Here is a 19,975-nt window from a genome sequence, read left to right on the forward strand (position 1 = left end):
GGTCAGGCTAGGCATCTATGTCCTCTAGATACCCACATATGGCACATAAATGCATGTAACATATAAGAGATTGAGTCCTATCTATTGTAGTTAAGTATGCCCACAAAACTTGTGAATCCGAAGGAAACACAAAACTGGTGAATCCCGAAGGAAACACAAAATTGGTGAATCCCGAAGGAAACACAAACTGGTGAATCTCGAAGGAAACACAAACTGGTGAATCCCGAATGAAAACACAAACTGGTGAATTCCGAATGAAACACAAACTGGTGAATCCCAAAGGAAACACAAAACTGGTGAATCCCGAAGGAAACACAAACTGGTGAATCCCGAAGGAAAACACAAAAACTGGTGAATCCCGAAGGAAACACAAAAACTGGTGAATCCCGAAGGAAACACAAATTGGTGGGCATCTAACTAATCAAATAAGGATATTAACACAGTCCTAACGTGCTAAAATTCAACATGGTACAGTTCTAAAGCATACATAAAAAAAAATTCCTTAACACCATGGCTGTATCACATACCCATAACTCTTAACAACATATTATACATCATCCATGTATAACTTATATCATAAAGCCACAACATCAGTAAGCCTCAACGCAGCAGATTTAGACATCGACATATGAAAACACATACTATCACATTACTAACGATCAAGCACTCAGGTGTGCATGTAAATAAATCAGAATTTGTGCCAGAACATACTTTGATTCAATTCATACTGTCAATCAACATGCTAACATTTACCATAACATATACTTATCATGCTAGCTACAACTAGAGCCTGACCCGTGGCAGTTTCAGTGATAAGATTACTTACCTCGAAGTCAAGTTCAAATATTAATCTAAGCTAATGCTCTTAAAAAAAAAAAATTAAACTATGAATTAAGTCCCCTAATACAGACATAATACTAAATTTCAGTCTTTGGAATCATGACAAAATAAAAATTTAAATCAGACGGTCACCAAAACTTACCCAAACAAAACTCGCAAGATTTCGACTTCAATATTTCCTCTTAGCAGATTTTAGAACTCATACCAAAACGCCAATCTGAACATGATTTAGTCCCAAATAGTAACTTAATTTTCTTATAGTACCCTTAACCCAAAAGACAAACAGCCCAACTACTCACCCAAAACTTAACAATTCCTGACGAAAAAATCAGTCTCCTCCTCGATGAGCAACGTCCTCAAGATCCTCTGAATAATGCTTCTGCAAGTCCAAAACTTAACGGATTTTAACCCAAAATATTCCAAAACAACCACACCTAAACTCCCAGAAAACACCTAAAACTAAGATCTACCCAAAAGAGGTGTGACAGCAACCGCGACGACGGTAGGAGCTAGGCGACGGTTGGACGAAGAAGCGACGCCAGACGGACAAAACGGATCAACGACGTCGAACCCACGATCTTCGATCTGGCACCCGTGGACGGCTGAGAGTGGACTACGATCGTCACAACATGAGCAAAGGCGTGCGAAGGGCCGGCGGCGAGGCGAGGCGTGGACACGCGATTGAGAAGGGAGAGGTCGCGCAGTTTGGGTCGCCAGAGAGAGAAAGGGATGCGAGCGACTGGATTCGTGGCTGACGGCGGACGTTCAACGTCCAATCTGGGCGGCTGTGATTCGTGATTGGCTGCGGCTGTGAGGGACGGCTGTGAGGGAGCGGCATCGGGATGAAGATGGGGTGCCCTTTTATTTTTAAAGAAAACTAATAAAAAAATAATAATAATAAAAGGAAAATAGTATATTTTAATTAAATCCTTTCCTTAACCCACTTATACTATTTAATCCTCTTTCTTTTTCCAAAAAATAATTAATCCTGCCATAACTTTTTAAATTGGCATTTGAAAATTGAAAATTTGTGAATAAATTCCATGAAAACACTTAAACATCTCGAATTCATACTTTAAATTCGGAATTCCAAACATGCCCCTCAACTAAGGACAAATACTGAAAAGGGGAAAATTTTTACATTAATAATAAATAAATAAAAAGGTGTGGGGTGTTACAAAAGGTGCTTCACCTCAATCTGTGGTATTCAATCATGCGGCGTGTGGGAATGGTGGGTTGGCGGTGATGAAAGCTGATGTGAAGGATGGGGCTACTGCTATAAATCATAGGGAGATTTGGGGACAATAAGAGTTTGTAAAATTGTCGTGCAGGGGACAGATAGGGTTGCGCTGTCTGGGCTCGGAGAGGGCTTTAGAGGCCGGATAACTAAGGAAGTGGGGTCAGAGGTTCTAGATCTTGCGTGGTTGACTCCTGACCTTCTTCTTTCTCTTATCTTTCTCTTCGCTGTCTTTTGGCCCCTGGTTCTTGAAGAGGCATCTTCAACAAACGATCGTAAGGCTCTTTGTGGCTAGCTCGAGTGGCGTGTGGAGAATCTTTTTGAGTCATCTCTTAAGATTTTTATGTTGATGGGCGTGACGTTCTGCGATGGTCCTTTATCAACGGCTACACCCCGTAGATAGGCATAGAACTTGAAATAATCCACGGGAAGAAATACTACCTCGAACATGCCCCACTAATGGCTCGATTCTGCCTTTGCGGATCAACTGCCCTATCGTGCAATAGGAATGCCGCGGCTATGCAGTATACGGCCATGAACCCGAATTCCTTGATATAGTTTATGTCATGCGTTGTTTGGATCAAGCGCGCCTCTTAAACGCAAGTAGACCCAGAGCTTCCTCAAGTAGCAAGGACTTGGACTCCAAGGTACGGATGCCTTTGAGTCGAGAACGACCACTTCGTGCCCCGGTTGCGTTAAATACCCTTCCCAACCGCAATCATCCATCTATTCTTTCTGTGGGAATCATCAATAATCTTATTCCTTGGTGCATCAGGGTTGTCTTCCATCTGATAGAATTTCGCTGAGTCGCCTTTGCGCTGTAGAGGATACTGTTTCTCCTTTAAAGGTCATCGCATCCTCTGTTCCATGAGGACGCCCACGGTAAAAGCTTTCGGCACCACCTTGGACGGCATGATGATGATTGTGAGCACTGGCAGAATGTGTCCGCACCCATGTCCAATATTACGCTCGTGATTGAGGGTCAGTATGGATTCACGTAAGGAAAGCAAGCGCTCATGCTCGATCAACATATCATCATTTTCCTTTTCTTTGATGAGCGCTTCTTAGCTGCCACGGGTTCGCTGCTTTCTCTATAGTCTTTCCTTTTGCCAGTGCAAGGCGGGCTGCTTGTCTTTCCTTCCTTTCCCCCTCCTTGTGTTGTTCTTCTTTCTCGCGCTCTGCGAGTTCTTTGCCCTTGCTCTTATATAAGCGCCGCTTATTGGCTTCGCGCTTCTTCCTCATCTTCTCCAACAACAATCTGTACTCGTGTTCCTTCTTCCTCCTCTCTTCTTCTTCTTCTTCTCTTTCTTCTCTCGCAAATTCTTCTTCGAATTGCTCAGAGGCCAGCAATAGACACCGTTCCTCCTTCTTCCTCCTCTCTTCTTCTTCTCCTTCTCTTTCTTCTCTCGCAAGGCGGGCAAGCTCATTGTTGCTTCACATTTCTTCAATCTCCAATCTTTTTCTTCTATTCCCCTCTGCGATGATGAGTTTGCCCCTCTCCATCTTTTCTTGCTTCTCTTTCTCTTCTTTTCTTTTTCTCTCCTCCTCTTCCAATGCCAAAATTAATTTTTGAGGGTCAATTGTGGACCCTTGCGGCGCATTCTCCCTGCGACGCCACATTAGGGGGGTTCCTTCTGCTTCTTCTCCTTCATCGGTCGCAACTTGTTACGTTGGTATGGGTTGCGCCGATTCCATCAACTTTGCCGTTTCCCCCCTGTCCTCCCTTACGGAGGTTGATTCTCCACCAGGGCTCGCAGCCCTATGTTTCGCTTCCTTTTCTTTTCTCAAGCGCCTCTCTTCACGCCGTCGCATTTTCTTTTCTTGTTTCTCCTTTTTCTTTCTTTCCTTCCTGGCCTCCTCATCTTCATTATCATCCTTTTTCTCTTTATTCTTCTTTTCTTTGCGATGATGGGAAGATTCAGACTCCCTAGCCTTCTTTCCCTTAGTCTTCTTCTTCTTCTTCTTCTTCTTTTCATCAACCACTTCTGGTTGTGCTTCCCCCGCAACTTTCTCCAACGCAACCTCGCCTTCCTTAACCTTCTCTATCGCAATCTCTTCTTCTTCTCTTTCTTTTCTCGTAATCTCTTCTTCTTCTTTTCTTGGAGGTCCGTCATAGGCTTCTATGTTGCCAGTCACCTCAGGAATCTCAAGGGCCAAAACGCCTCTTCCCGTCTCTTCTTCTTCAACCACCACTTCCTCCACCACCACTACTCCATCCTTTACCACACGCTTCTAGTCTCCTCCTCCATAGGCAGTAAGTTATTTACAACCCCTGCCTGAGGCACGTCCACCCTCCTTGCGCTCCAAGGTACTCAAAATTTGCCAACACATCCATAATTATCTACGTCTCCTTTCACATTTTATTGAGATGACAGGTGTTGGCGAAAGGTCATGCTCATGGTGCTGATACCTATCTCCTTGAAATATAAGAGGCTCTAACGGATTTGAATGGTTTCATCCTGGAACTATCATCCATCTACGGCGAGTCTCTGAGGATATGTGTGGGCTGGGCCGGCAAGTCTTGCGACTAAGCAGCTCAGGAAATGCCTCGCAATTCTCAAGCGATTGGCTACATACTTTGATATTTGGTCAGGTGTGAAGGTGAAGGCATGATTGGGTTGGGAGTTGGTTTCAAGTTCCTATGAATAGTTATCATACTTTTAGAGAAAAAAGGCCGTGGTAAAAATGCTTTGAGCTGCCCTGGAAAGAGAAGAAAGGTTTGGGTGCAAAGACAGCAATTAAGGATTTTCAGAATGCCTAAAATAGGTTAAAAGTGTTTTACCAATGTAGGGAGAATGTCTTTATTATATAAGTTGGAGTGATCCGATCGTCGAGCCAGGAAATGCTGATTTTTATTTGGCGGCGACAGGGGCCCTTCGATCAGCTTCAAAGCGCGCGTTCCATACTCCCTCAATTGTATGGCTAATTTTAGATAAACGGCTTGTCCTTATATCTTATCTCCGAAGTTCATAATCTGCTTTGGGATTAACGAAAACGATGGACTTCCCAAATTACAAAAAGAATTTTCTTTAATATTTTATTTGAATGGACGCAAGATAAAGATTAATGCACTGTGCTCACCAACGCAACTGCATTTTCGCAGAGGACGGGCAACAACGCATATATCCCCACAACACACCCCTTAACCAACGCATTTCTGGAGGATGCCTCAACATAGTGCATTCAGCTAAGGACGGGCAAAGGACATATACGAGCACAACACACCCCTTAACTCAATATAGTTGAGTTAGGTGAACGCAAAGCATTCCTTATTGGTTTGAGATGCGTCCATTGTCGCCTTGCATACCTGTTGTTAATTGTTTTATTATTTTTATTATATATTTTTTCATCAACGCAAGTTCTATGACTTGCAGCAATAAATTCTCTCTTTATTACTCAATCATTCACCATTTTGCTCAACACATTAATTACAGAAAAAGTCAAGGAATTAAAGACGAGACAAAATTAAATGCAAAGAAATAAATGAGGAAATAAATTCATAAAGTCAAAATTAAATGAAGAATTAAAGACAAAATTCAAAATTTAAAGAGACAACAATTTAATAAAGCATTAAACATAGTATTGACATATGGACTGAAAATTGTGTTGTCATGAGTGATCGCAATCCACATCTCCGCAGGCGACCAAACTTGCCTGCTCAATGTCTTAAGGACATTGCTCTTTTCCTGTAGATCCTGGGGCTTTTGAATTGCTGGGCAATGTTCCCGGTGTTTGACTTCTTAGCTCAGAGACCAGCTGGCCCACTTGGATCTCCAGATTCCTTATTGAAGACGCTTGTGCTTGTATCACTGCATCATTTTTATCCATATATTGTTTCAGCAGCGTCTCCAACGAGCTTCCCGAGGTGTTAGATGATGATGGTTGCTGGTTGTGCGGTCTTGATTGCCCTTGATTGTGGTGAAAAAGCGGATTCCCTCTACTGCCCTCTTGATGGTTAACTGGCTCTCCTAGGTTGGGATTGCCTCCCCAACTGAAGTTAGGATGACTCCTTCAGCCCGGGTTATAGGTGTTGCTGAAGGGATTGTTCTGGATAGCACACACTTGCTGAAGGTTCAATGGGCACATGTCAGCTCCGTGAGCCCCTCCACAATTGACGCAACTGATTGCGGCCACCTGAGTCGATGTAGCAGGTTGCGCTGATTATTGAGCAATGGCTCCTTGGTTAATTGCCATTGATTGGAGGATCGAGGTCACCACGGCCATCTGAGCGGCCAACGTGGTGATTGTCTCCGCAAGGACAATGGTTGTTTCATTTTTCCTTCTCTCGGTGCCTCGACCTCCATATCCATCGTCGATCCAGTCATCCATATTCCGCGAGATGCGGTCAAGGATGACTTTAGCCACTGTGTATGTCTTATCCATAAAACCTCCTACCGTGGAGGCATTAGTAATAGTCTGCGTTGCTCTGTTTAGGCCATTATAAAACGTTTCCATCAAGATGTAATCGGGGATCCCGATATGCGGGTAGTTTTTCACCAGTCTCCTAAATCGCACCCAGGCGGTGCTTAGGGTCTCATTCTCCATCTGTTAGAAGTTCAACACATCATTTCGTCGCCTTGCGTTGACGGTAGGTGGGAAGAACTTCTTTATGAACCGCTCCACCAGTTGCTCCTATGAAGTAATCTTATTTGGCTCCAGTGAGTAAGCCCACCTCTTAGCCTCGTCCCTCAAGGTGTAGGGGAACAAATACAGTCTTATATTCTCTAGGGTCACGCCAGGTAAGGAAAAATTGCCGCATATCTCGATAAAGCTGGTTAGATGGGCGTGTGAGTCTTCACCTTGTAGACCCTCGAACTTCCCGACATTTTGAATCATCTGCAGCATGACCGACTTAATCTCAAAACGTGTGTTCTCCTCCACAATCGGCCTCGAGATTCCAGGCGAAAAGTCATACAAATTGAGTGCCGCATAATCACGCATTGGGATATTGCGATCAGTCGCTAGGAAGACAGAATCCTGAGCCGATCGAACAACCCCTTGGTTCACAACCAATACCGCATTATCATTGTTGTCCGCCATGCTGGCTGCCTTCTTTCGCCTAATTCGGTTCTGACATGCCTTTGTGCGGAAAGTACGCTCAATCTCAGGGTCAGCTTCGAATTCTGGTTCAGCACCAGGACTCATAAACCGTCAGGCTGCTCTCCACGATGAACAGCCAGTACAATGAGATCTGTAGCAAAATACCAAAAACACACTCAAGCAATAAACTGTTAACAGTCCCCGACAACGACGCCATAAACTTGTTGTTTTTTGGGGACGTTGATAGTTATGATTGATGATGTTCTATGCTATGCGCGAAATGATGCTATACTACTGCTAGATATGCGTTAATTATGGATGCTCACGTAGTAAGCCATGCATTGTCACAAGTTTCCTTACGATGGAACCAAGTGTAATTCCACCGCAAGTTTCTCGGTGTGATCCGAGGTTGAACACAGGGACTGTTTTAGGTTATTGTGGTAGGTTTTTCAATCTTTAAAAAGGATGTTTTGTGTACAAGTATATAAAATTGCGGTAAAGTAAATGAAAGCAATAAAGATGTGATAATGAAAATAAGATACAGTAAACCTAAGCTAGATGATACAAGATACATGCTTCTTGATACACGATGCTGGGGTCAAGGCTGGCTGTGAAGGTTATGCAAAGAACATGGGATGCAGCGACAAATCTTATGAACATAATAGAAAGAGAAAGATAAATAATATAAACAACGCAAGTTCTCAATTGTGCTGAAGCTATAAATACGGTTCTGCTCTTCCCTTGGCGTACACCTTTCAGTTATCAGCCGCGCTCTCACATGTCTGTGGTGAGACAGAGACTAATGTAATGAACGCAAGGTTGCTTCCATGTCTGGAAGTACTACTCACTTTAGTTAACGCATTCTTTTAATCTTCTCTCGATAGATCAGAATGGCATCTTCACTTATACTCTTGCAGATGAGGATGCCGTCTAGCATGCCTTAGCTAAATGCATTTTATATCTTTAACACAGATTAAGTACTTGTTTAATTCATATTAACTATTAGGGAATTAAGAAAACATCATGAAGAAAGTGATTAATGGGTGAGCGTAAATAGACAGAGAATGGAATATGAAAGCTATCGAAACATTTAATATATCTATTAAGCGTTTGATACATGGTGTGTGAATGAAGAGACAAAGAGAAAGTGAAATACAACGATGAAAGAAATAGAACAGATACAAACAAGCGCCAACGTCTTGGCACTGATTCGATGGAGATCTACTTGCCGGATTGGATGGATCTGATGATAGGAAGAGCTTCCCTCTCAGGCTTGCTCAACCGGTAGCAGGGGTCTTTACACAGAGCTTCAAATCGGGTATTTGACAGAATAGATCTGAGACTCACCTCTCGGCCTTGTCTTGTCTTCTTCTCGGATTTCTTCAATTAAGCATTCAGCTCAGCCTTTTCTCTCAACACTTTAGCAGCAATTCGCCCCGTATCAAGTAGCATAAGTTTTCTCTAAAATCTATGGGGTATTTATAGGTGCAAGTCTTTGACTCCGGCCTTGTGGTCCCCACTGATTGTTATGGTAATTTCGAAAATGGAAGGATATTATTCCTTCTATTATGCAATCAGATTGTCAATTCTGCACAACCGTTAGTGGTACACGTGTCTTAATCCTCCGCTTTTTCATTGCTCAGCTGCATCTTTCAATCGTGAGTTCGCATACGGTGTTATTTTTATTACTGCATACGGTTGAAAGTCAGCTCTGGATCGACTGTCACATTGCACCGTCATTGTAGTAATCGTGTCTTCATTATTGATTGACGGGCACAATGTGACAGAGATGCGTTGATCAACTTCTCATGAGCCTTGAGCGCAAGCGGTGACTTGGTTTCCTGCAAAACAAAGTAAAATTCGGCTTGTCTTCCATCTTTATGGTGTTAGTGGGTGTAATTGCTATCATTTATAATTATTGTAATTCTAAGCTAATTTTCATACAATCGGCGCATATACACTAACTTTTGGCCACAATATCTAGATAAGGTGATATAAATAACTTGTATTTCTACAAGTTATCAATGATGGATCCCATGACTAAAGAGTTTAGTCAATTATTCATGTACCATTGAGCTTCGAGCTACAGGTCCATAAGGTCTTCTTGGTAGCTAAATGGATTCAAGTTGAGGATCAATTCTTGGTTTTGATTTGAAATGTTCAAATTGACAAAAGATAATTCGATTATATATGATATGATCGGTATGGTGTATGAGATACATCTAGTGGAGGGTTAATGTAAATGAGATTTATATTAAGTGTCATGAAATAGAAAAAGAGCAATGGTTTGTATGTTTCATGAGATGAAATATTAAAACTATAGGTTATAAATATAATATGATAATTTGATTATCATTTATATTTATAATAATATTAATTATTGAATAATTATCTCTTTTTCTTTAATAACCAATTGAGTGGGAGGTTGTTGGTAGTTTTCATGGTAACGGTGAGATAAAAGGAAAAAAGTTTTCTTAATTTTAGTAGTTGTTAATTTGAGATTTCCAATTTTGAAAAGTTCTCATAAAAAGCTTGTCAAGTAAATAAGATTTATTAAACGATAGCTTGGAGAGACTAGATGTTCGTGGAGTGTTTATATACGATAGACACTCAGCTGGCCGATGAGCTAAACGATCGCATAGCTTTAGCTAGACGATCACATAGCTTTTATTAAACGATTGGGCATCGTCCTATACAATAGGCTTTGACATCTTCCACTTGCTCAATCATTTGCACGATTGTTCTCCTTCAGTCTCTGCCTCTAACCAAGTCCACACAACCCACACTCTAGATTCTCACATCGAGAATACCAAGGTAATCTTTGTGGTGGTGTCATACTCAACTTGACACTAGTCGAGGTTCTGTGGAGGCCGTTCGCTGTGTTCGTGATCTGAGTGTTTGTTGTGTTCAAGATTCCTATTGATCATGTAGTGTAGTGGTCGAAGTGTTCGAGCATTGGAGAGTTGCAGTGTTGCTGATTGTTCGAGCGTTCGTGATCAAGGGTATTGAAGATGAGTCTTCAAAGGTTTGTTTGTTCTTCCCTTTATCTTAAAAAAAAAAAAAAAGCATGCTTCTGTTTTGCGCATAGCCCGTTGTTTCCGTTTGTGTACTGTAATTGTGAATGTTCATATACGAATGAAATTTGGAACGATCCTTCCACTGCTCATGGAAATCCTCATGTCCGATTTCCTTCAATACCAAATTTAGAGGGAGGTCGTTCCATTGTTAACACTCAAATACCAGATCCTTAAACCATATAGTCTTATCAGTTAGTTAGAGATAGGTAGAAAGGGTCATTCGACCACCTGTTCGATATGATGAAGCTAATTTTGTTAGTTTTTCTTTAAATTGTTTTGAAGAAAATTCACCACCAGAACCCAGTACTTATAAACAAGCTATCAACTCAAGAGATAGAGAAAGATGGTTAGAAGCAATGGATTCTGAAATGAGTTCTTTAAATAAGAATTCTACGTGGGTGTTAGTAGATAGACCAGAAAATCAGAAGATTGTTGATTGTAAATGGATTTTTAATATTAAACCAGGCATACAAGGTTTTCAAAATCTCGCTACAAAGCATGACTTGTAGCCAAAGGTTTCACATAAGAGGAGGGCATTGATTATAGTGAAGTTTTCTCTCCGGTTGTCAGACGCACATCTATTAGAGTTCTATTATCCTTAGTGGTACAATTTGATTTAGAACTTGAACAAATGGATGTTACTACAACTTTCTTGTATGGAACCTTAGATGATAACATTTATATGAAGCAACCTCCGAGTTTTGAACAAACTGGAAAAGAAAATATGGTATGCCATTTGCAAAAATCTATATATAGCCTTAAACAGTTTTCTAGACAATGGAACAAGTATTCCGCCAGTTTTATAGCTTCAATGGGCTTCATTAAAAATTCTTTTGATACTTGTGTCTACAACAAAACAATTAATCAAAAGATCTTTGTTCTTTTATTACTATACATTGATGATATCTCATTGCATCTAATGATTCTTCTAAGATTTTGAAGTTTAAACTTCAATTGAAAGACAAGTTTGAAATGAAGGATTTGGGATTGGCCAAGAAGATTTTAGGTATGATCTCACTAGAGATAAACAAAGTTGTTCTTTATTCATTTCTTAAGCTGATTATTTTGAAAAAGTTCTCAAACGTTTTAATTTGGAGGAATGCAAATCTGTTAAAATACCACTTGCTCAACATTTTAAATTGTCAATTAATTAGTCACCTTCTACTGAAAAAGATAAAAATGGTATGAAACTGATACCTTATGCCAATCTTGTAGGAAGTCTTACGTATGAAATGATTTCTAGTAGACCAGATTTGGCTCATTCAATGAGTGTCATCAACAGATTTATGAGTAATCCAGGTAAAACTCATTGGAAGACTTCCAAATTGGTGATGAGATATATAAAAAGCTCTGTAAATAAGGGACTGTTGTATTCTAAAAGTGATGATTCTGTTGATACGATTGTTGGATATGTTGACTCAGATTATGCAATTGATTCTGATAGACGAAGATCTCTCACATTATATGTTTTTATATTATTTGGCAATACTATCAGTTGGAAATCAACCCTTCAATCAGTGGTAACTTTGTCCTCCACTGAAGTAGAGTATATGGCTTTGGCAGATGTTACCAAAGAATCAGTTTGGCTTAAAGGTTGATCTATGAGATGTGTTCGATATCTTGTTCTATCAAATTGTTTTGTGATAGTCAAAGTGAACTAGCTATCTCAAAAAATCCTACTTTTCATGACAATACCAAGCATATAGATGTAAGACTCTATTATGTTAGAGAAATTGTTTAAGAAAGCAAGGTTGTTTTACAAAAAATTGATGGTTCTCACAACCCTGCTGATATGTTGACTAAAACTGTTTGTTTAAGAAGGCAAGGTTGTTTTACAAAAAATTGATGGTTCTCATAACCCTGCTGACATGTTGACTAGAACTGTTGCATTTGATCGTTTTGAATATCTCTACAGCTTGCTGAAGCTCAGGGATGTTTGTTTCACATTCTGATTTTTGAAGAACCGAATCAGAGTTGGTTTTCTTTGCAAGCAGCTGAATTTGTTCATCAAGAGGGTGTTTGTTGGGCTATACCCATTTTGTAGTGACTTTCAAACTTATGTTCTTGGGCTTTTGTTATTTTTTTTTGGACTTTTGCTGGACTAAAATTGTTGTAACAAGTTTTGTTATTAGAATATTCCTCCTAACGGTCTCTGTACCTTTTGCGTGATAAATCCAAAAAGCTTGATAAATAGTTCAGTCCTTCAGCATTGAGGAGGAGAACGAAATCTGTAAACCATCTCAACTGTAATGAAATTCCTCTCTTTGATTCAAAGAGAATGTAGACTCTAAGTCAAACCACTATAATTTCATTGTGTCATTCTTCTTCTTCCTTTTCATTATTGTTTTGATATTCGATTCAACATCTTCACAATTTGTTAATCATTTCATTTTTTTTGTGTTTAGTTTTATTTTTTTATTTTTTTAAGTTAAACCTATATTTTTTTTATATTTATTACAATAATCTACATCTTTCTTAAGTATGAATTATTAGACAAATTTTAAAAACAAAAACAAGTTTTTAAAATGATTTTTGTTTTCAAAAATTGGTTTGATTTTTGAAAACATAAGTATAAAGTAGATAACAAAGCAATAAATTTAGAGGTGGCAGAGGTGTTTGTATGCTTAGCTTAATTTTCAAAAAACTAAAAACAAAAAATCAAATGATTACTAAATGGGTAAAAAATCTAGAAATGGTAGAGGTGTTTATAAGTTTAATATAAAAAAAATAAAAAATAAAAAAGCCAAATAATTATCATACGGGCGATAGCCATTGAGATCATGTTTACTGAAAATTAATGTAATCAAAATGAGATTTTTATTGATAGATGAATCTTAATAGTCTTGAATCACAAATATAATTGGATTGTTTTTTTTACAGCACTATACATTTTGACTGCCTAATCCTATTGGTAATAAGTAACAATATGTAACAATAACCATAGAGAGTAGATGCCACGTAAACAACAACAAAATTAATGGAGAACACTCTTTACATTATCATGGATTAGTATGTCTCAAAACTGGGATTATTCTTTAACACTGGACGGGGGCGGGAAGAAAAGGCGGGAGAGGGAGGAACCGGGGAGTGGAGGATCTGCTCCGACCTAAAAGCCCGCAGAAATTGTAACAAAGCGGCCATTTGCGATGAAGGGTGTATTTGTATTTTGATTCTCGGATTTATAATCTGCCGCCACCGCTTGATTGGAGAGAAACACAGGGGCATCGCAGATCGGGTCAAATCATAGCCATTGATGTGGCCTGGGTTCTCCTATCGTCTATCCACTGCAATCGAGGTCAGTCTGTAGTCCCTTTACTCATCTATGCTTCTTTACTGCCATTTCACTAGGATTCTCCTAAATTCAGTACTATGTTTGAATCGTATGTATACGTAATCCTTTTGGACTTCGTGGTTAGCGAGAGATATGTTTGATCATGCTACTGCCAATGATCCATTTTGCTCAAGAAGGTTCTGTTGAGTAGAAGTAGTATCTGTGTGGTTTCGATGGTTGTTTCACTCTGGTAATGGGAGCATCGAAGATTCTCCATCCATTCGATGTGTTTGTTTTTGTCTGACTATGTATCTTTGTTTCTCTTTTCATTGTTTCCGTGAAGATCAGACAAAATCATTAGGGAGAAGTACTATAGTCTCTAGGTTTGTTCCTTTAAAATTATGATTGGTTCCATGAGTCGATATCTCGTATCGACTTATAAATAGAGACAAGGTAAATAATAAAGGGCTTAGAAGGAATGGACTTAAGGCATGATGATCACATATCTAGAATTTAATATTCTATGAATTTCATTGACAACCAAGTGTGTTAGAGTTAGTTGTTTTGTGAGAATAGTTGAGATGTGTGTAAGTTAGTCTGAACATTCCCAAATATGAACTAGTTGAACAACTTGGAGATTTTTTATTGGAGCTAGATTAGGCAAGCGAAATCTCTTAGTAGATTAGTGGGGTGGACAAGAGTGGATCCTGATTCTTGGAAGTTAAATAAAACTATCATAGAAGATGTTTGGTCCAGTTTCAAACTTGAAAAAAGTGTGGGATATTTCCAGAATTTTATTACTATTAGTTGGTCAGGGTGTTCTTTTGAATGATATTTACCTTACGAGTTATCGTGATTTTTAGATTCTTTGTTACATCGTATGCATTTTACTTCTCGGTATGACATAGGATTTTAGTTCAACTTATATTAAATTGCAAAATTTTGAAATACAAAGAGATGGATCTATTAAAAACCTTCATAGAGCCTTTAGTATGAAATCACCCAATGAAGCGTACTATGACAAAGAAGCAGCATTCTACTACTGCATTCTAGCCAAAGCAACATGCCTGTATCTCAATGGGCCGAACTATAACTTTTACAGAGTAATCTTATGAACCATGACTACTAAAATGTACAAAGCATAGGCTCATGTGTGAAAAGGGGTTGGAAAATCATGCCAACCACACAAGTGAATTACACCAATAATTATCGACTTCACACTCAACAAGAATCAAAATCATACTGAATTTGGTTGCTTGATGGCTTCCCAATTTGCAAACAGTCAATTGGTGGGACAGTAGGAGTTCTCAACTCTCCAAAAGTTTGCCAGCAGAAGGCCCCGTATAAATGATAGAGTTCTTGCAGTGGCTTCAGCTCAATTGCAGTTAGTGATATATCTGCACATGGCAGATTATCACTACAGGCAAAGTGTACTGGCTTTACTGTGTAAGTACCTCTTATTCTTTCATAGTTTATTCCTGATAGAGCCACAGCTGAAGTTTGGTTTGAGCATTTGGCTTTGTCACAGTAGAATTGGTCTATAACTATTGGTATCTTAACCTCGGAAACCTGAATATTTGAGAAGAGGACTCCTTGTACAAAACCTAATCCACCCTGCAGATGCACAGTCTGGAATGAATTTTGAGAGAGCTGGTTTGATATTACAGTGCATGTTGCTTATAGGTTTCTATCTTCCTCAAGATAACAGACTAATGCAAAATAAAGCATTTACTTAACTGATCAAGACTAGCACCATTGATGAGTTAATCCTAAAATGAATTGTGTTTTGAATGCATACCTGCCACGTTTTAATTCTGACACCAGTCATTGTGTTATGCATAGTTATATCCCGGACAGTGATGTTAGAAACACAAGCCTTTGTGTTATCCTTCCCCAGACTTCCAATGCTGATTCCATGTCCTGGCCCACAATTGACATTATGTATATACACATTTGAGCATCCAGTTTGTATTGAAATACAGTCGTCACCTGTGTATGAGATCAAACCTAGCAGTCAGTTTTCATCTTTTTTTTTTTTTTTTTTTTTTGGGGGGGGGGGAATTGAGTTTTCTTATGACCAAATGCTGTAGGATTAGGTTGTTGTTTTTGTAAGATTAGTGCATAAGTTAGTCTGGTTTAGAACTTCAAGTTACATGAATGATAGCAAAGAAATAGGAGAAGATTGGGGAACGATCTATTTGCCTCACGTCTTGCATATGGTTGCTGGACAATGGCGATGATAAGGGAGGGTTAAAATTCTTTATGTTTTCACCGGAACCATCCAAATTGATAAAACTAATCCATTGGTTGATGTCATTGAGTTTTCCAATAGTTTTTAGAACTGATTGGTTCTTATATATGCAGGTCTCAGTCTTTCATGTAATGACACCATGCCCCACTATGGTCAAAATGACAATAAGATCTAGAATTACAAAAGATAATGATTCTATGCCAAATAATTCATACCACAAGAGAGAGTGGAGCTGTAGATTAGCACATCCTTGGAATTCTGCAGATGAATTCCATCAGTATTGAGACTATCACCTGGAGATGAAACAAAAAAATCATGAACTAAGACTCCAATGCAATTGTCGAACTTCAGGTGGCATTGAGGACTGTTCTGAATTGTTATGCCAGTGACGGTAACGTTAAAACTTCCATAAAACCTCAAAGCCTGTACAACAAAAGAACAGAGCCGTGTCAAGGGGTCTGAGCTCAAGAAATTTAGGGATCTAGTATGTCGCTTACCGTTGGTTTGATCCTAGGCATCTTTCCCTCAAGCTCACTTCTTGCCTGCCATATGTTTTAGTCTGAATTTAGAGAAAATGCAGCAGAAAATTCTTAGATACCATAATGTGGAGTTTGAAGATGGGTGAGTTACCGGGGCTGGTGGCTTTTCTTTTAGAGTGCTGTTGAGTGGAATAAGTTGTTTGAATTCATCCTCAATGGGATCATCATAAGGTGAAACTTGCCACCATGCTGAACCCCTTCCATCAATAACTCCATTTCCTTGGATCGTTAGCCCCTTCAACTTTGTGAATTGTAGCCATTGCAATAGACCTTTACCCCAAACTTTGAAGTCCGTCGGTGCAATGATTGTCCCGTCCAACTTTTTTTTTAAATGAAAAAAAAACAGTAACAGTTGCAGTTCTATTAACTCTCTCATAGAGAATAGATTAATTTCGATGGAAAACGTAATTTTAATAAGAAATTGCTAATTTCATGTCAATTGGTTGGATTGGTACGTGTATCATGAATCATCCAAAAAATTGATTGAAAACTAGAAAGATAAAATTGACACAAGATTAAAGTGAGAGTAATTTGTAGTATTGATGCAAAAAGCTTATAGCATGTTTCGATTTTTTTTTTAAAAAAATCATTTTAAAAAATGCTTTTAATCATTCCAAATCAATTTTAATATTATGAAAATTGTATTTAAAAGTATAAAATTAAACGTTGAATTGATTTTAAATGATGAAACGTATATTTTGAAGTGATTTTAAATATGATAAAAGTAATTTTAATCATTTTAAAATCAGACATTAATGAAAGATTAGATACCTGAAATACGATATTGGGCTGGCAGTACGGACCAGAGAAGGAGATGGGGCCTACTAAAAAGACGTATTTTGATGGGACGATGAAGGTTGATGCTGCCACCTTGCAACTGGCTGTCCATGTGTCCTGGAATGCCTGCGATATACAAGATTATTTTACTGTTACATCTGTTTACTGACGGTAAAAGAGACTTTTTCAACTGTTTGGCGTTAGTTTTCAGGATGCTGTCTACTCCGCCCAATTATTCTTGCTCACATCCTGACCCAACTGCCATAACGAGATTCCGTCTTTCTAGATGGGCCCACCCTACCTTTCCCATTTCCCTTCCCCGTAAAATACCATTTCCACCACACGTACACATAATGTGCAATTGTAAGTTCATAACTATTTTTATTAAGATAAAGATTTAATGTTTCACCTTAGTGTCATCAGTTTCTCCATCGCCTTTAGCTCCAAAATCCAGCACGTTAAAAATGGAAGAATGACCCCCCTTCTGGGGTGGTGGACTGCGAGGGATATCTGGTTTCGGCTTAGCAACTGGCGGTGGCAGCGGTTGCGGTGTCTTACGAGACGGTGGTGGCTTTGTCTTTGATGCACTACCATGGTGGTTGCCTTTGTGAGAGCCACCGTGGCCGTGAGCCTTCCCTTTCTTGGAGGAGAGTGCAGGCGAAGCCACTCTGTTCTTCCTCCAATAATGCTTGCTTGTGGCTCTTCCATGGCAGCCCTCCAAACTAGAAGACCAGACAAGAAATGCCACCAGACACATAAATGTGAGCCCTCTGAAACTTATCCCTTTCATTTTCATGTACATTTGAAAGAGAGAAGAAGAAAGAAAGATAGATAGAAAGATAAATTTAGTTTTTAGAGAGACAAAGTAGTTTGGGGTTGTTTAAATAGAGAAAGGGACTTCAGAGCTAGCGTCAGTAGTCTATGCATGGAGAAGCCAAGCCACAGAAACTAAGCAAAGCTATCATTTTGATTTTAAACTAACTATTACCCAATACTCCATGTATTTGGCCACGTGTCTTGTAATTTGCTGATGGAGCTTGTAACTTAAATATATATATATATATATATACACACACACACACTTACCAAAGTCTAGTTAAAATAATGAACTAGCAGTGCTTAGTTCTTATGACACACAACACGACGTCGTCTAAGTAACCCAGAACCAGATGTATGAAAATTAGCCAAGATTCTTTTGTACATTGGTCGTACCTGGTTGTCTGATTCACCATCTAGGATATGTCTGGTTTATCTGTAATATTTGGAAGTGAAATGATTAATTAAGCATATAATTGAGGAGTTAAAAGATAAAAGACGAAATCAGGACATGTGATTGTGTGGGTCTATAAGGGTAAAAGAACGAAGGGCAGGCACTGAAATATTTCAGCTCATTATAGTCACATGCAACTATCACGGGCCAATCTTCTCTCTCCCAAAATTTTCCCCACTACATTATGACTGAAAAAATTATTCAATGAGACTATTGCAATATAATTGGTTCATACTAATCACTGGATACAAGTTTGAGGTACCTTTAGAATTTTTCTTTCATACATCTTCGAGGTTCAAAATTGTCTGTGAAAATTGAGTGGCTTTCTCGAATAATTTCTTTCTTCATAAAAAAAGTCAGAGTATTTTTTATTTATGAATGACTTACGTCCTTTAGAGAGTTTGCGAGTGTGTCTCAAGCAATAAAGCAAAAAGGATGTATATTATATATGCATAAAATTTCGCAAAGACATTTGCTTGAAAGGAGTAATCCTTTATACTGAAGTGAGATAACCAATACTAAAATAGAATTTTTTTTCACCCATGGTTTTGGGGGATACAACTCAATGTCCCAAGTCGTATATTTAAAATTTTTCTAATGGTTTAGATTGTGTTAAAATATTGATATAATATTAAATTTACCTTAATTCATCAATTTAAGTTTTTGGATTTCTAAAGGAATCTTATGTCATGTCATTTGGTTGTCACTTTTGAGTTTTTCTTTCTTTGTTGTTGTTATGCTCTTAATTAGACCTTCTCCTCCATGTTGCTATTGTTTTGTTTGTGTGAAAATGACATGAAATAGAGAAGGGAAGTTAATTTGATTGGGAAGAAATACTTAATTAAAAAGTGGTTGCTGTGACTCTGAGTATTTAAAGCTTTTTAGATGTATACATCTCTGTGGCTAGCTAGGCTCCTGAATATTGTTGTCTTTACATCTGTCTTTTTACTGTTTAGTTATTGGCTAATTCCCTAATTCTCTATTTCATCTTGCTCTCGTAACTATAAAATTAAAACCCAATTATGTCTTACCTTACTCATGTCAAGCCCATAATGGACTCCAATTATTAGCAAATATACTCTTAAATAAATTGACTTTTTTAGTTACAAAAATAAATAAGTAAAATTGATGTATCATTTGAATTATTGTTTTATAGCATTTTTAGTACAAATGGAAATAGATTTAATATGCACTTTGTCCACCAACCAAAAAATTTGTTTATCTCAAGTGACATATTTATATGATTGAAAAATATTTAGGTCTATCTTAGGTTTATATTTATCTTTTTGTATTTTATTAAATTGTTCAATCATAATTTATCACATATATTGAATATTCTTTTTACTTTTTTTTAATAAAATATTTTAATTTATTATTGTATGTGATGAGATAGGTGCATAAATATGGGTAAATCTTGGAATATACCGAAGTATTGTCTGGACAATGAAAAGGTGCAACCCATTTCCTTACATTATAAAAAGATATATATTTTTTCTAAAAAAATGTCACACGATAGATTTTCATATGCGTGAAGTTTGGGTTGTACAAAGGTGATTTTTTTCCATATGATATATCCACATGTTCAAATATATTAATAAAATATAATTTAATGATGGGTCAAGCTTTTATTAAAAATAATTGGAACATTTTTTCTACGACAAAATGTAAGTGAA

The 19,975-nt window shown here is 38.2% G+C and overlaps 2 protein-coding genes and 1 long non-coding RNA gene across 6 annotated transcripts; 2 read left to right on the forward strand and 1 right to left on the reverse strand.

Annotated features, from left to right (window-relative positions):
* Positions 1 to 9,467: 9,467 nt before the first annotated feature.
* LOC120081834 (secreted RxLR effector protein 161-like) lies at positions 9,468 to 12,360 on the forward strand. Of its 3 annotated transcripts, XR_005482958.1 has the most exons (3): positions 9,468 to 11,200; positions 11,410 to 11,493; positions 12,110 to 12,360. XR_005482958.1 is itself a non-coding variant. In XM_039037008.1 (2 exons), the coding sequence occupies exons 1-2, from the start codon at positions 11,167 to 11,169 to the stop codon at positions 11,790 to 11,792; spliced, it is 417 nt and encodes a 138-aa protein (XP_038892936.1). In that variant the 5' UTR covers positions 9,468 to 11,166; the 3' UTR covers positions 11,793 to 12,360. The 3 variants fall into 3 exon arrangements, 1 of the variants encoding a protein (XP_038892936.1); XR_005482959.1 differs by having other exon boundaries at positions 9,468 to 10,142; positions 11,410 to 12,360; XM_039037008.1 differs by having other exon boundaries at positions 11,410 to 12,360.
* Positions 12,361 to 13,195: 835 nt separating this feature from the next.
* LOC120082193 lies at positions 13,196 to 17,440 on the forward strand. Its single transcript, XR_005483086.1, has 2 exons — positions 13,196 to 13,489; positions 17,052 to 17,440. It is a non-coding gene; the product is annotated as an uncharacterized LOC120082193 (long non-coding RNA).
* Positions 14,406 to 18,101, reverse strand: LOC120082192 (polygalacturonase At1g48100-like). 2 transcript variants are annotated; one of them, XM_039037458.1, is made up of 7 exons: positions 17,442 to 18,101; positions 17,027 to 17,158; positions 16,347 to 16,574; positions 16,214 to 16,258; positions 15,932 to 16,139; positions 15,264 to 15,454; positions 14,406 to 15,094 (listed from the first exon to the last, which is right to left on the reverse strand). In XM_039037458.1, exons 1-7 carry the CDS (start codon positions 17,832 to 17,834, stop codon positions 14,687 to 14,689), a joined length of 1,605 nt encoding a protein of 534 aa, XP_038893386.1. In that variant the 5' UTR covers positions 17,835 to 18,101; the 3' UTR covers positions 14,406 to 14,686. The 2 variants fall into 2 exon arrangements, with proteins under 2 accessions (XP_038893386.1, XP_038893387.1); XM_039037459.1 differs by having other exon boundaries at positions 14,406 to 15,079; positions 17,442 to 18,094.
* Positions 18,102 to 19,975: the final 1,874 nt, after the last annotated feature.

The sequence above is a fragment of the Benincasa hispida genome, chromosome 7 (genome assembly GCF_009727055.1).
Source record: "Benincasa hispida cultivar B227 chromosome 7, ASM972705v1, whole genome shotgun sequence".
In the NCBI taxonomy this organism is placed as follows: Eukaryota; Viridiplantae; Streptophyta; class Magnoliopsida; order Cucurbitales; family Cucurbitaceae; genus Benincasa; species Benincasa hispida.